Source organism: Myotis yumanensis, unplaced genomic scaffold, assembly GCF_028538775.1.
Source record: "Myotis yumanensis isolate MYYU_CA2020_CCGP unplaced genomic scaffold, mMyoYum1.0.hap1 SCAF_9, whole genome shotgun sequence".
Taxonomy (NCBI): Eukaryota; Metazoa; Chordata; class Mammalia; order Chiroptera; family Vespertilionidae; genus Myotis; species Myotis yumanensis.
Genome location: NW_027223760.1, coordinates 59,717,277 through 59,734,736, shown reverse-complemented (window position 1 = coordinate 59,734,736; position 17,460 = coordinate 59,717,277). Strand labels below are relative to the sequence as shown.

The following is a 17,460-nucleotide window of genomic DNA, read 5'->3' as shown; positions in this document are numbered from 1 at the left end:
CAGTCTAATAGGCCAGGTGTAATTTAGTGTATCTAAAGAGACACTTGTGACATATTCATGGTAGTTGGTGGCTACATTGGGTTTCTAAGAAGATTGGAGACTTTGATGTTGAAGACAAACCCCATCTGTTCACATTTTTTGCACAGCCATGTACCCATATTTCCCAGAGACTCTCTCCTTTGCCCATACTATAAAAGTATGGGTATCCTTATTTTGTCTGTAGACTGGTTGTCTGAAACTCAAAATGTGATATTAGTTGCCTTAGCTCAGATAGCCCCCTGCTTCTTTCCTCAGGACACTGGGAAATACCAATGTGATAGTCTTCATTAATCATTACTCTTATGTTAACATTCTATATATGTTCTGAGAGCTAAAATGCTTGTCTCCAGAAATTAACCTTTTTATGAATTTAATGAAAGTAATTCATGAAATGTGGTACACCAGAAGAAGAAGAAATTTTTGTGTTGGGGCCTTTTGATTCTCTTGTATTTTAGGGTCATAAAATAACATTAAACAAGTTACTTGTTCCATTTATGTTAAGAATCAGTCCAGTCCTAGATATTCAAATGTTCAGAAAACTAAGCAAGAAGTTTTTAAAAATATAATTTTACAGAAAGATTCTATGCAAAACTGTCTACAGAATTAGTAACAATAGTAATCATAATGATGATAATAAAAAATGTCTACCAAGCAAAGCCTCTGTCATGCTGAATCATGAACTAAAGTCTGTGCTCTGCCACTTGCTGATTAAGTGACTTTGGGCAAGTTAGGTAATTTCCTTCTTGAGTCTTAATTTTCTCCATCTGTAAAATGGGCATTATAACATTTCACAAGGTAGTTGAGAAGACTAGTCAGATAATGCATGAAAAATCCTTAATACTTGAGTAAGGTTTGTTGTTATCATGATTATCATATGAACAGAATGGTTGGCATCTTCATAGGCCCTTTTCAAGAAACATCCTGCCTGATTTCACTTGCAGGCATGATAGTGATCAGCATGATGTTCAGGTTGTATGATTGATTTTTTTGTTAATCCCCACCTGAGGATATTTTTTCCATTGATTTTTTTTTTTTTTAGAGAGAGAGTGGCAGGAGGGGGAGAGGGAGAGCCCTAGAGAGGAGGAGGAGGAGGAGGGGGGGGGAGGGGAAGGAGAGAGGGAGGGAGGGAGAGGAGAGGAGAGAGAGGGAAACAGAGACGGAGATGTATCAATAGAGATACATCAATTGGCAACTGGGGCACTCAGCCAATGCTCTAACCACTGAACTATATCAGCCAGGGCAAGGTTGTATCATCCTTTAACTAAGAACATTCTTTACTTAGTTTTAATCTAAACAAATCTCAGTATGTAGAAGTAGACTCCCAATTACAAACATTCTATTTTTATATAAATAGTTGTCTTTGCCTTAGATCCAGTCCTGCTACCAAAGTACCTGGTATTAGACGTGTGGATATAGAAGGGAAGAAAAATAGAAGAATCTGAAAAACAGGAGTAATGTGAAAACATTGACTCTGGAAGCACATTTCCAGGAATGACTAGACTGCTTAATTATGCAGTCTAAATTTCCTCTTTTATTTTTGATTTAGTCATTCATTCAATAAATATTTATTATGTGCCTACTATGTGCCAAGCTTTTGTTTTTTGTTCTAGGGCAACATTTGGTCATTAGTGACCAAAACAGGTTAAGCTCTGCTCTCCCTGAGCTTACAGTCTATGCAGTCAATAAATAAGGAACAAAAAAGGTAATTTTATATAGTGGTAAGTGTTATACATAAAACATGGTAATAGAATAGAGAGTGATGATGAGGAGAGGCTAGGGGACTACTTAGGGCCATCAGTGTAAGTCTCTCTGAAGAATGCACTTAGGAGCAGAGGCCTGGATGGTGAGAAAGAGGCAAGTTGGCAGAGACCTGGGAAATGATTGTATGAGACAGAAGGAAGACTGATTTACAGTCATCTATATATACACTAAGGGCCCAGTGCATGAATTCGTGCACCTTGAAAGGAATTGTGGGTCTCGAAGCTGCAGTGGGCATAGGGGCGGGTCTCAGCCCATCCTCTGCGCCACCACCTGGCCCCTCCTGCCGTGGCCCCTGGCCCCCTGTCTGCCAGAAGCCCCGCTCCCACCACCACTGTTCTCACATGCTGATGGCACCAGCCCCGCTTGTACCCACTGACAGCGCGGAGTGACTGGGGCCAGTGCCAGCAGCAGGTGCGAGCAGGGCCAGCACCATCAGTGGGTGCAAGCGGTGGTTGCCACCCTGATTGCTCCTCAGGAGCAGGGAGAAGTGGAGAAGCCCTCAGGGGTGATCGGGGCCAGCAGCCACAGCTCGCACTGCTGATGGCGCCGAGAGATCAGGACTGGCACTGGGAGCCAGCAGCAGGTGTGAGCGGTGGTTCTGGTGCCAGCTGTGGGTGCAAGGGGGGCTGGTCCTGGCAATGAGTGTGAAAGCTGGGTGGGACTGCGGCATGTGGGAGCAAAGAATTTTTAGTAATCATGAGAGGCTTGCCCTGATGACAGCAACCGGTGCCCTCCCTTGGTCTGGCACCCCCACACACCTGCTCTACCATCCCGCCACGGCCAACGCCCACCATGTTCCACACGCACCCCCTGGTAGTCAGTGCACATCATAGCGACTGGTTGTTCGGTTGTTCCACCGTCTGGTCTATTTGCGTATTACGGTTTTACATATATAGATAAAAGGCTAATATACAAAGTGTCCCCTTGGGAGTTTGACAGGGAGACTGGGAGTTCGATTGCTTGCTATGGCATGCATTGACCATCAGGGGGTGGCGTGGAACATGTCGGGTGACCAGTGGTGGTGGCGGGGTGCTGAAGGAGCGAGAGAAGGAGGAGGCAGGGAGGCGGGGAACCTGATTGGCCCTGATCACCAGCCAGGCCTAGGGACCCTACTCGTGCACGAATTTCATGCACCAGGCCTCTAGTATTTGATAAAACCATCTCCACTTTGAGAGTTCCATGAAGCCTCACAGATTCCAGAGGAAGGGATGACCAGAGGCATAGTTTACCCCTCCCGACATTCCCAAATTCTAATAAACTGAAACAGGAGCAATTTAGTTAGGAACTGAATTCAGATTATATCACTATCAGTATTTTACCAGCTAGTCTACACTTACATATATAAAAAAACAGAAAAACATTAAGAAGTTTCCCCAGCATGCTTTCCCCACATATATGATTCAAATGATAATGCTATAAACTAGACACATTTCTGGTCAATTTAAGTACATGACTCATTTACAGGGTTTATATTTTTGTACAACTTACATGAACATGCCCTCTGGGGTCATTCGTCCAGCTTGAATTAAATAGACTCCAAATCGAAACCCCACTGCATAGGCAAAATATACAAAAGCATGGCTGAATGCATAACAGATTCCAATGATCTGTGCTTTCTTCAGGGTATTTCTGAAATGCACAAAGTTTACTAAGTAATGGGTCATAAGGTATACCAAGAACATTTTAATAAACATTGAGTAATGAATATAGAAGATTAGACATGTTATTTAGGGGACGTACATTTTTCTAAGAATTAGTTATTTTTTAACTACTAAAAATTATTATAGAGAAAACAGAAAATGTAATGATTTTCTCTATACCTATACATTTAAAATTTAAAAAAACTGATTTGAGAGAGAAACATCTATTTATTATTCCACTTATTTATGCAGTCATTGGTTGCTTCGTGTATGTGCCCTTTCTGGGAATCAGACCCACAACCTTGGTGTATTGGGATGATGCTCTAGCCAACTGAGCTACCCGGCCAGGGCTTATAGCTATACACTTAATTCAGTATAACAAATTGCCTCTATTTACTTTCAAATGAATAGATAAGTCTGTCAGAGGACAGTTAATGAAAGAGTTAATGAAAGAGATCTGGTTTAGAAATATTTAAAATATATTCTATCCCAATCTTTCACTAGGAGATTAAATAGTGAAATTAAAGGTCAGTACCAACCACAAGCATGTGCATAACAGAGTACAAAACTACCTCTCCGATAAAGTAATACAAAAAGTATCACTGAATAAATGTGATGAGGATGACTAGTTTAAAATTAAAAGGGGTGATCATATTTATTATGTATATATTAGTTTTAAAAATGTGAACCATTTTAGAGATTCAATTTAAAAGGCTAAGCACTTTTTTTTTCTTGAATATATTTCTCCAGTCATACTTTAGGAAAATAAGAAAAGGTGCTTTTACACACTTTAGTAAAAGCACATGGCAATGTGGGAGGACCTGAAACATATTCTAACAGTGCTTGCTTTTGATTCCTCTTTTAGTCTCCTCTTGGTGAAGCCAATGAGAAATTATGATATGGCATTATTAGGAAAGATTCCAGAGAAAATGGATTGGCAGGAAAATCACTGGGGTCATCAGGAGTACAGCCTTTACAGGAGCAAACTATAGTTAATGGAGTCAGTATGGATCTACAATCACCTGTGCTGAGTCTGAAGCGTTTCCTCATACTTTTGCTCAAAAGCTTTTTCTCTTGTCAATGATACTATTGTACGTATATTCTCCACAGCTTCAGTTGCTATCTTATAAAATAGGACAGTAAAAGAGAGAAATAAAATTAATAATGGTAAAATTCTCCTGGTTGTGAATTTCAGTCATTTATACAAGGGATATATTGAGTACATCAACTCAGTCAGTTTTCCTAATGAGTTTTTTTAGCTTCCTTTTTTCTTTCCCCAAAATAACATAAGAAAATAACATTTCAGGATAACAGCCTCAAGGAAAATTTTTAAAGATTTAGTCCACTGGCCTAAATTTAGTTCCTGTCAAATCTTCACTGAATTTCTATTAAACTGGTTCCATAGGCAGAAGGATAGGATCAAACATAAGTGAGCATTATGTTCATATGTAATTATGCAAAGGAACTGCCCTATGAATTACGAGATAATTCAAGGAGAAGACAGTAGAGAGAATCAAATAAATAACTATTTTATTTTAGCACAGAAAGGCAAATAGCAATCAAAAGGCTCAGGAACATTGCAGTAAAGGAACATGGGTATGGCTACAGAATTCTTTATAAGCTATAGTCATTTCTCATTTTGATATCTGTGAACTTAAAAAATATTTAATTAAAATATAATGAATGCTTTCCCATATTTATACAGTTTTTAAAAAGGAGTAATTATGTGGGATCCAAAATGGAGGAGACTTTTTGCTTAGACTCACTTCTGGAACATGAGAACACATGTTTACTGGAAAGGAACCTTCCTACTTTTACATTCTGTTTCCAGATTGGCAGAGGGGGCTATGGGACTGAGCAAGATTTAGGTGGACACCAAATGGTCTTTGAAGGAGAATTTGGGTTACAGGAAAGGACTAGGTTTCTGGACTGTTGTCAGGAAACCTGGATTCTACTCTCAATTTTGATGTTTTGTTCAAAATTGTCATTAATTTCAAAATGAACTCAAAGAAACCTCAATTTGTAACATTCTGTGGTATGCAAGATAAATGGAGAAGAATGCTGAAACCTTGAGAAAATAATAGAAATGATTTTTAAAAATCTCTGATCATTTTTCACAATGGAGAAAGGACTATTATCAATTTAGAACCTTAGAAAATAGTCTTTAAAAAACACTAATATGGCCATTTTAAGTCTGAAAATAAAACATTTGGTGATTTGTCAAAATCGACACATGCAACCAAAGAAGGAGCAACATGTTTTATTGCCCATATTTGAAGTTTTAATGTTTGGTAAATTGACTGATTTAAAGGTACTGGGAAAGCTACTGCCTTTTCTTTTTTAATTTTGTTTTATTGCTTAAAGTATTACAAAGAGTATTACATATGCTATTGCCTTTTTTATTGAAGTTATTGATTGTATATTCTGTGGTTACTCTAATAATATAAAAAGGAAAAGTCAAAAGGCACAGATACAACTAAAGTTCATGACATAAAAATTAAGATGAGTAAAATATAATTAATTAGGGTCCCATTGATTTGGAAGTTGTGATCACTTGCATACAGGTAGAGTTAAGCAAACAACTTTTCACTATGTCTGAGGCAAATATATATAAGTATTTCAGTCTGTACTGCCCAAGCATACATTCCAAAGGTCCTTATCTAATACAAGAAAGGTGGAAAAGCCCCAGGGTCATACAAACCAGATTTTGATGAGTCATGTGCTTGGCATCCCTCTTCATGAATATTCATGCTATTTATAATGTGCCAACTGCAACACAGTCAGTTTTACAGACTGTAAGAAATATGTATTTTTTTATAAATACATTTTTATTGATTTTAGAGAGGACGGGAGAGGGAGATAGAAACATCAATGATGAGAATTAGTGATCAGCTGCCTCCTGCATGCCCCCTACTGGGGATCGAGCCCACAACCTGGGCATGTGCCCTGACCAGGAATTGAACTGTGACCTCTTGGTTCATAGGTCAATGCGCAACCACTGAGCCACACTGGTTGGGCAACCATAAGTGATATTAAAATCATTTTCATATTCAGAGGATATTTACCAGTGTTATAAAGATCTCTACAACCATATCTTGAGAACAGCTTGAAGACTTGGGGATGGATGGCCAAGATAAGACTCCTTGTTTACCTGCTGCATCATCCAAAAGGCAGTCATAAGAAACAGGCTTTGGACCTGTACCAAAATGAAAGTCAAGGAGAGTAGGATGGAAGGCCACACACACACACACACACAAAGAAAAAGAAAAGAAAAAAGAAGAAAGAAAACAAGAACTGGGAAAGTAATGTGCTGCCTTGCCTGCCCCTGGAGAGAATGGGTGGGTAGAGATGGATGGACACTTGACAGGTTGACAGGGAGTCCTACTTTGGGTGCCTGATTAAATCAAATGACACCCCTTTCAATTGTTAGATGTAATGATACAGTACTAATGTTTCCCTCAATCCCCAATATAATTATTATTTTTATGGATATAATTGATGCTGAAAGCTTAAATATATCAAAGCATTTTTCAAGAAATTAAATTGCTCAGCATAAAAATAGTTCTTGTCTAAAACCTTGTCTTAGTCACTATCAATTAAAAAAAGTGCACCACTTTGTATGCAATAAATCTTATATTTCTTCTTTCTTTTGAAAAATAAAATACCCAGAACTGTTCAAGAAAATGTAATTATTCAGTAATCAGAGAATAAGGAATCACATGTTAGCAATCCCCCATGAGATTGTAACAGTAACAATGGCTGACATTACTGAATACTTACTGTTCACATCAAGCATGTCAAACTCAAAGGCTAATATGGGCCAAATAAACAAGGTTTAAATTTATGTGGGCCGCAAAAAAACAAAAGCATCAATTTTCATAGAAACATAGGTTTATTTTGATAGAGACATGCTGAATACAAAGGGCTAAAATAAATGAGTAATCGTTAACATAAAATAATAGAACATTTTAATAAAAATTAATATTTTTTCTTGAACATTAACTTACCAGACACTGAATAACCGCACAAATTAATAAGCGTAACACAAATAAACCTATTTTTCTTGTTCTCCAAAAGCAAAATAGTTCCTGTTGTGCACGCCAAACAAGTCAGTACAACAAGCATGTCAAACTCACGGCCCACGGGCGCATGTGGCCCACAACAAATATTATTGCGGCCCAGCCAATATAATAGTATGTAAAAAACGTTTTAATAAAAATTTCATAACTTAATTTTTACAATATCCTGTTATACAGAATTATTAATAACAAACTAGAATGTTCACTAATGACTGATTACTGTAATCATGTTGCATTCATTTCCCTTACGCGCCTTACACGCAGGCACATCATTTCTCTCCACTAATACCAGCAGCGAATATTTTAGCAGCTGATTGCCATGTCATTAGTCTTGTACTGACTTGTTTGGTGTGTGCAACAGGAAATATTTCGCTTTCAGAGAACAAGAAAAATAGGTTTATTTGCATTACACTTATTAATTTGTGTAGTTATTCCGTGTCTGGTAAGTTAATGTTCAAGAAAGAATATTGATTTTTATTAAAATGTTCTATTATTTTATGTTAATGATTACTCATTTATTTCAGCCTTTTATATTCAGCATGTCTCTCTCGAAATAAACCTACGTTTCTATGAAAATTGAAGCTTTTGTTTTTTTGTGGCCCACATAAACTTAAACCTTGTTTATTTGGACCGTGTTAGCCTTTGAGTTTGACATGCTTGCAGTACAAGACTAATGACGTAGCAATCGGCTGCTAAAATATTTGCTGCTACTATTAGTGGAGAGAAATGGTGAGGCAGTGCGGTGCGTAAGGGAAATGAATGTAACACAATTATAGTAATCAGTCATTAGCGAATTTTGTAGTCCGTTATTAATAATTACACGTAACAGAATATTGTAAAGATTAAGTTACAAAATTTTTATTAAAACATTTCTTACGTATCGTTATATTGGCTAGGCCGCAAAATATTTGTTGTGGGCCACATGCAAATAGGCCGTGAGTTTGACATGCTGGGTCCAGATACTATTCTAAGTGTTCTGCATATAACAATGCTAAGTGTTTTGTGTAATTTAAAAATGTATGAGTGGATACTATTATTCCCACTTTACAGATGAAGAAATTGAAGTCCAGAAATGTTGACATACTTGCTTGTATCACACATTTCTTAGTGATAGAATGTGGATTCTAATTCAACCAATTTGACTCCAGAGTTCATGGTCTAAATCATGCACCCTATTGCTATAAAAGGTCTATACCCCATCTTTGACTTGTATGTGTGCATTTCAATACATATCTACCACTTTACAGATTCCTAAGGAAAGAAATTAGCATATTATAAAGATGGGGGCTCTGATTGTTTTCTCTTAAAATGTTATGATGATAATAACAGTCTTTGTTTTACCTTTCCAGCATGCTTAAATTCTTGTTTATCCTTGTTGGCAAATCCAACCATTGCTGAGGTTTCGATCATTCCTGTCAGAGCAAGTACTGGAGCAATACTCAGAATCAAGAGTGTCATCTCCCATCCATATATGAAGGACACAATAATGGACAGTCCCATGTTAGTTGCATTTTGTGTTAAGACACCAATCCTCGAACCTGTTGCCTATAATCAGACATATTTTGTAAAAAAAAAAAGTCAGTTAATCTAAAATTTGTAAGAATTGCTATTATAGTTTCTTGAAAAACAAGGTAGGCTTTCTTTTTTAGGATTTATACTTAGATTTTAACTTTGAATTTATATTTAGGGATTAAGTAATACCCATATTTTAAAAATGTCCTGTGCTATGGACTCATTATGCTTTATTTATCTACCTTATGTCCAATATTGTTGTTCTTTGACATATTCCTATCATGATTTAAATACTTTCTGACACAAAAAGATTTTCCAGTCCCTACTCCTGGAATCTGTCTTCTCCAAGAAACCTTGGTTCCTTTTAGTGGAGAATGTGATTTAGAAGTCAATATATGGTGCCAATTGTGCTTATTATTAGTGAAATGTCAGTGGCTAGAACTTGTGTGTGTGTGTGTGTGTGTGTGTGTGTGTGTGTGTTTACAGATGCATGCACACATTGAAATCTACATTTATTTCTCTAGTTATATTTTTTGAAATGTGTGAGTTCACATCAATACAGTTCCAATCCAACACCACAAGGTTATTTTCAGCATTCTTCCTTCCAACATTTGTTGTCCCCCTTTCAGCAGTGAGAAACCTGGCTCTCATTTTCTTTAATAGACTCATGTGATCAATCCCTCTGTATATAACCATTCTGCTATTATGGCCGCTGCTTCTGCCCTGCATGGGCATCTGCCTCACTCTGCTCTGGCTCGGCATTCCCACACCAGGCTGCTGCCACACATGGATGCCCACTCACGGTATGTGGGCTATAACCCCAGTCCTCCCCTCCGCCTGCACTGATGGAAGACTGACACTCTTAGCCACTATGCCATGGTGGAGTTGAATGGAATAATTGAGGACATTCATTAAAATGTACACTTTGGATATGATGTCTTACATTCCCTTTCTGAACTTTATAACTTGGTCTCACTATGCAAAGTCTAAAGAAACAATATCAAAGTAGAAAAGGAGTTGGAAACATCATGGTACAAAAGAAATTTTTAAAAAATTTAAATAGAAATATCTTTACAACTATTTTCTAGGAACTACATGCCTTATGGATCAACTTTCAATAGGACATGTGAAACATAATTAACAAAATGTTAAATTCTTCTGAAAAAAATGAGACCCTTATTTACATAGAAACACAACTATAATCAACCAAGATATCAATTCAGTTTTTTTTCCTTCTTTTTTTGGTGCCCTGACAGGGATCAAACCTGCAACCTTGGCCTATTGGGACTATGCTCTAAGCATCTGCACTACCTGGCCAGGGCTCAAATCACATTTTAAAACATATTTTGCTCTGATCATGAAAGTATGACAATTGGAAAAGATTTAGATAATGCTAAAACTTACATCCCTCTAGACATAGATACATATTCAAGTAGGATTATTATATGTATGTAGCTTTTTCTATCCTGCTTTTATCCCTTTACATTATACTACAAGCTTTTTCCTGAATCATTATAATTAGTATTCAAAAATATTTAGGTTGTTTCCTAGTTTTCACTATTAATGATGAAGATATAATGAAGACCTTTGTGTGAAGTCTTTGTGCTTATATTTTATTTTCTACTGTTAAATTCTTAGTCTGAACTCATATGTAAAACAGTATGTGTTCTTACATTCTTGGTAGCTAGTGTCAAATTGCTTCTCTAAAAGATCCTATCAGCCCTAGGTAGTTTGGCTCAGTGGATAGAGTGTTGGCCTGCAGAATGAAAGGTCCCAGGTTGGATTTCAGTCAAGGGCACATGCCAGGGTTGCAGATCCCCAGCAGGGTGTGTGCAGGAGGCAAGCCGATCAATGATTCTCTCTCATCATTAATGTTTCTCTCTTTTCCTCTCCCTTCCTCTCTGAAATCAATAAAACATATACATATTTTTAAAAAAGGTCATATAAATTTTCACTTAAGTACTCCCAAGTTAGTAATGTCATTAAAAAATCTTTTGTGGCTTCAGTTTCAAGACTGCATTTGGCAACGATCCACTATTTCCCAATTTCTCACTAAGCTATCAAAGAAAACTCCAAAAAAGTAAAAACAAACAACAGCAAATAGCAAACCAATCACTAAATACTGAAAATTAAGGTAGACAGAAACCTATTTTAAGTGTCTTAGGGTATTAAACATGAGCTCTAAGCCTATGAGGCTAAAGTAGGAATATCATTTGGTACTTAATGCTGACTTATGTCTCTGAGAGTTTAAGGATGAGGAGATAAATGTTTTTATGTATTAAATTATGCAGTGTGTTGGAGAAAGAGGTAGAGGTAGAGATACTAATTGAGCCAGACAAAATAAACATTTGATGGTCACTTCAAATTAGTTTAAAGACCATGCATATCAACCTCATTTCTCAAAACATTTAAATGTAAATCTGACCAATTTTTGGTGAGATAGTCCTCTACTTGAGTGTTTGTTGGCACATACTTTTCTACAAAGTGACTTGCAAAGTGTTTTGGTTTCCATTTGTGTACTAATCTGCTGCTTAAAAATAAGATTATATACCTTTTTATATGGTATTTTAGTTTAAGGTACCAGAAACTTCTTGAAATGTTTAGTCATTTCAGCTAAGAACAGGCCACAAACCTTGCCTTTTGGTGATGGAGGTAGAACAAAAAAAGTCTGAATATATTTGTCCTGTTCCATGAAGAATTAATAGAAAATAACAGACATTTGGCTTTGAAAAATGCTGTAAGAACTAATGGAAAATGGTCTTAAAGATCTAGAGAAATAATGTGCCTCTTGAATGAATTTAGAACTGGAATCAGAATAAGTGTAATGAAACTTCCTTAGATCCTTTAGAAACATGCACAACAATACAGTTGTTTTTTTCTTGGAAATTAAGAGCAGAAAATCATGATTAAATAATTCTTTAGATAATAATTACTTATAGAGTATATTTCAATTCTTAGGTACTATGCTAAATGTGAGGAATACAACTTTTCTAAGAAAATTACAGTATACAAAGAGGAATGGCTAGTGTAAGAAAATAAAGGGAAGGAAACTCAGTACACAATTGTAGAAATAAAGTTCTATATATCGGATTTCTGCTTTTGGCTAACATGGAGTATTGGAATGGTTTTATGCTCCCATCTAAAACAAACAAAAAATAGACAAAACTATGAACCAGTGGTTTTCAAGGTACTGAACTTAAGGCAGTCAAGGGCAGAGATGGGGAACAAAGTAGGTGAGCTCTATGATTATCCTAGCTTACCCCTTGAAAGAGCAGTCAGGCTTCAGATTAGAAGTGGTTAATTATGACAGAGCCCAACAGAGTAGAGCCCTAACTTGAGTAAATGTAGCTGAGCTCTGGAGAGGTCACGGAAGAAAGCTAGAATATGTTGCAGAGAACACCAAAGAGAGGTATACGGAAAGAGAAATCTGGATATCTGCAGAAGGTCCTCCTTCAAAACTTAGCTGAGTAATATATGTGTGAGGGCTGGGAATGGTGGCTGGGAATAGACCAGAAAACCTCATGATTCACAATGTTGAATAGAATATGTAGAAGGATTTTGCTTCAATAGTAGGCTGTAGTCCTGCCTAATAAACCTTAAAATCAAGACCCAAGTGGATCAAACTGTTTCTAAGGTATCGTAATTGCATCTCAGAGCAAAACCAGATATATAAAAATATAAAAATATACAGTACTCAAAAATGTTAAATTTAGTGTGTCAAAACTGCAGGTATGCAAAAAGCAGTAAAATAAAACCCACAATGAGCATAAAAAGCAATAAATTAAAATTGACCCAAAATTGACACAAATGTTAGAGTTAGCAGACAATGATGTTAAAAGTTATTATTATTGTACTAGAGGCCTGGTGCATGGATTCATGCACTGGTGGGGTCCCTCGGCCTGGCCTGCGTCCTTTCACAATCTGGGATTTCTCAGGGGATGTTAGATAGCCGGGTTTGGCCTGATCCCCGCAGGTCCGATCCAGACAGGAGGGAGCCCGATCCTGTGCGTTGAGTGTCTGTCCCCTGGTGGCCAGTGTGCATCATAGTGACTGGTCCACCGGTCACTCAGTTGTTTGGTCGCTTAGGCTTTTATATATATAGATAATATATATTTCAAAGTTAAGAGATAATGCAGATATCAGAAAGACCCATATCAAATTCTACAAATGAAAATTTCAGTGTCTAGGAATAAACTTTCACTGGAACCTGTTGTCTGTGACTGTCTTAGTGCTATAATGATGGAGTTGAGTAGTTGCTAGAGAAACCTTATGTGTCACTCTCCTTACTTTGTACTGCTGCTCAGCATGTGACAAATCTGTGAGGTGATTACAATTTGACAGCATGTGGAGTGCCACATGTATTGCTATACTGACATTTTATCCTAATTTTAAAAAAATTACTAGTGCATTTTCAACATCTCAAAAAAAGAAAGGAAAAGACTTTGAATGTCCTGCTTTTAAGGAACAATGGACTGTGGGTTACTTTGTGTTATAATTAGATGCCATAGCATTGTGTTTATGATGCCATGACACTATATAGTACTAAAAATGTACAAAATACATCAACATTACCAGACTAAGCACTCATCACAATATTCCTAATTCATAGAAAAGCAACATTCAGAAAAATTAGAAAATTTAAGTGAAGTATCTCATCTTAGCATAATTTCTTCATAAAACTAAAAAGTGAAAATGAGGCTGAAATTAAGTTTTTGAGTGGCTCATTTGTTAGCTAAGCAAATAAAGTCATTTATGGATAATGAGTTAATTAAATTGTGTTTGCTGCAGTGGAAACAAATTTGTTTAGATAGCACAAACTTACATCAGATGATTAGTGTTTTTGTGAGAAAAGTTGCTCAAAAAGCTGAGAACTTTGTCAGCAATAACAATAGTCAATTAAAAACCAAGGTGGATTATTTTGATTAGCTTTACCTGGCTCTTGATGGGTTGACATATGTTACTGATATTGCTCAACTGTGGGTTTTTTGAGGAGCCAATGCTGAGTTTGAAGTGACTGAAAAGTTAACTTCAATGAGTAATCTGCATGGAACAACTACAGGTGAGAATATTTTCAAAGAAGTTGAGAAAAACCTAAGTCAGTACACCTGAAGTGGAATCTGCAAAATGTATTGTAACTGATGGTGGTGAAAAATATTTGTAGAGCAGAAAAAAAGACTTAGTTGGACAAATATATGTGAAAATATAAGGTGTTTAATATTGTTATTCACCGTATTATTCATCAGCAAGTATTTAGTGGAAAATCATTGAATTTATCACACATTATTGGACCAGTCTGATGATGATGATGTTCATTTGCTCTTATAAACTTAACCATCTTTATTTCCATTTTTGTCAAAAACAGAAGCTGACTATCTTGACTTGCCTTACTACACAATTGTTTGAGGGGTTAGCAGTGATAGTTTCATTGCAATATTTTGAGTTCAGAGCTGAGATTAAAATTTTTCTTTACAAGAAGAACCACCTTTAACCAGTATGGCTTTGGATATTAGCTTCTGCTGCTGTAGATTTGATAATGCCTCTAAATGAAGGCAAAACAGAAATTATATGTCTAATTTATGCTATGATAAAGTCATTTTGATTATATGCCACACTTATACTATAGTAAAGTTATTTTGATGATTACTAAATTTTTTTTATAAATCTTTATTGTTGAAAGTATTACATATGTCCTGTCCCTCCCCATTGCCCTCTCCCATCCCCCTCCACCCTACTAACATTCTTTGAATCACAAATAATGACAAGCTGTTTTATGTATTTCCCATGTCAAAATGTTAAGTCAAGAAATGAGGTCACTATTGTCCATGTAATGATAACCTAGTTCAGTGGTCGGCAAACCACGGCTCGCGAGCCACATGCGGCTCTTTGGCCCCTTGAGTGTGGCTCTTCCACAAAATACCACGTGCGGGCGTGCACATACAGTGTTATTGAAACTTCTTGGCCCATGCGCAGAAGTCGGTTTTCGGCCTGGGCAAGTCTATTTTGAAGAAGTGGCGTTAGAAGAAGTGAGGGGTGTAGGTCGGTTGGTTGGTCAGGCGACGGGAGACAAGGTGCAGGCGGGCCATGGGATACACAGCGTGGGGGAGGCGCACATGATTCATGCACGAGTTGAGTGAGCCAGTCAGCCAGCAGTCTCATTGTGCAGTGGTTAGTGCTAGTCGCGTCCGTTTTTAGCGAAGGCCAGCTTATGAGTACCCTAATTAAGTTAATAACAATATACCTACCTATATAAGTTTAAAAAATTTGGCTCTCAAAAGAAATTTCAATCATTGTACTATTGATATTTGGCTCTGTTGACTAATGAGTTTGCCGACCACTGACCTAGTTACACTTAATCAATTCATTGGGCTTTTGGAATTAATGAGTTTTTTTATTTCTTTGGGCAGTATAATCATATTTATGATGAGAAGAATTCTTGTAACTTATATTTGTGTCTGTCAGTATTACATCAAGTGTAGTGTCAATAATATACTTCCTTGTGGACAAAAATGAGATAAGACTTTTGGTTGATGAAAAGGGGTTGCTAAAAGATACAGCAATAATATCTTCGTAATTTTGTGGAATCTAGTCTTCCAAAGGATCTAAAATGGCCTTATACCTTTAGTAAAACTACATTTTACACAGAGAATACTCTCTTGACAGATATACTGGAAATACACTATGACCTCAGGCTGAAATAAGAACAGCTAAATTAGTTGTATTTGTTGAACTATTTCAGGAATCATGTTGTCCTATTACTTTATTTTACTAACATGTGTTTTTCATGGCTCTCAAAGTATCAGAGTTTCTAAAAATGGCCAGGGGCATATATTTTTTGGTCATTAGTAAATATTTCAAAATAATATTTATTATTATTAAGGAACTATTTTATCAACATTCCCCCTAACACATTTGATAAAATAAAATGTAACTGAAATTAGATGATGAAGAAACTGAGATGAATATATCTTAAATTGCTATGATAGGAATATGAACCTGAATTATTTCATAGGGTAGTGTGCCTTTGTGAGAAAAGAAATAGTGGACAAATAGGACTGATAAATAATTCCTCCTTAGATAAAAAGAGTATCCATTCATGTTAGATATGAATTTATCTTTCTATGGCAAAGCAAGGACTTATGTGAATTACATGCTAGTAGACACAGTTTCACTCTTGAAATCCTTCATTGGCTGTTTTGATTTTTAAATTCAGTAATTTTAAAATCTACCATCAGTATTCTAACCATTTTTCTTTAGCTACTTCTCCTCATTCAATGAAAATGATCTGTCCAAATGTTATTATGAGACCAACATTTACAATTGCAACAAAGTTTCAAGTGATCAAGTTGTATTAGTCAGATGCTTATAAGGAATTAGGCTCACACATATTCTCATTAATTTCTCTTGATGAGAGACAACACTATTTATTAGAAACAACTAATTAATTTAAGGAAAACAATGTTGGTCTTTCAATCCTAATCTGTTCTTTTGTTAAAGTAAATACTTGCTAAAAGAGAAGATAGCTCACATATAAAATACAGCTGCCAGTAAGAATGCCTTTTCACTGAATTCTTAAAAGATCTAAATGATAGATAGTAAGAAAAACATATTCCCACAGTAAAGAAGAAAACAGCAAATTGTGTAGTATGGGTATTCAAATGGAATTATAGAGACTAATATTTTTGTCTAAAGAGGTGAACCCTGGAATTTTGAAAAAAAGACATTGTCATTTACATAATTATATTTTTGCTATTAATGCTATGCCCATTACTTTAGTACGTGAAATTCTACCTATCATTTTCCCCACTTATGCCAGTAAAATTTAACTGCTCAACCCTATTTTAATATTTAAATACTATCTAATGAAATTTAGAGCCTTGCCTTCAAAATTACCAAAGAGAGTTTTGGGAAAAGATGAAGGTGATGCCCCTTTCCTCTTGAGCTCTTTCTAAATGATTAAAATACTTTTCCAAACCAATTTGGATGCACTGAAATATTCACAGCTGTAACCAACTTGTTCTATTCTCTGGTAATAGAAATCTGCCCTTGTATCTATATATTGAACGAGGTCTTGAGGAAGTTACATAAGTTAGAATAATGGCTATATCCTATGGAAATAGCCTCCATAAAATGCAATTTTGACGGGCTGTTTCAGCTGATAATTTGTTGCTCTGGCAGCAATGCTGTAATTGACATTTTAATATTTGTAAATAAAAAATACTTTTAAGATTTTGTCATTCAGAGAGAGGTGCATCATTAACTTTCCTTTTCTCCCACATTGATGATAAGGAAAAAGGATACTATAACTGCTAGAGTTCTTGTTTTAACAGAGATTAGAAGCTTTACCTCATTTAAGTTAAAAGTGTGAAAACTTGTTTTGCACTCATTTTCTCAATTATAGTTGAAGTCCCACTTGTGATCAAAGGTTAATT

At 36.1% G+C, this 17,460-nt stretch overlaps 1 protein-coding gene across 1 annotated transcript in view; it reads right to left on the bottom strand.

Moving 5' to 3' along the window:
• The window catches only part of ABCB5 (ATP binding cassette subfamily B member 5), a 92,837-nt gene that overhangs the window by 10,383 nt on the left and 64,994 nt on the right, over window positions 1-17,460 (bottom strand). Inside the window, exons 20-22 of the mRNA XM_070425151.1 lie at window positions 8,861-9,064; window positions 4,463-4,563; window positions 3,289-3,429 (exon numbers count right to left, since the gene is read on the bottom strand). Coding sequence (XP_070281252.1) covers window positions 3,289-3,429; window positions 4,463-4,563; window positions 8,861-9,064 — 446 coding nt within the window. The remainder of the gene's footprint in view (window positions 1-3,288; window positions 3,430-4,462; window positions 4,564-8,860; window positions 9,065-17,460) is intronic.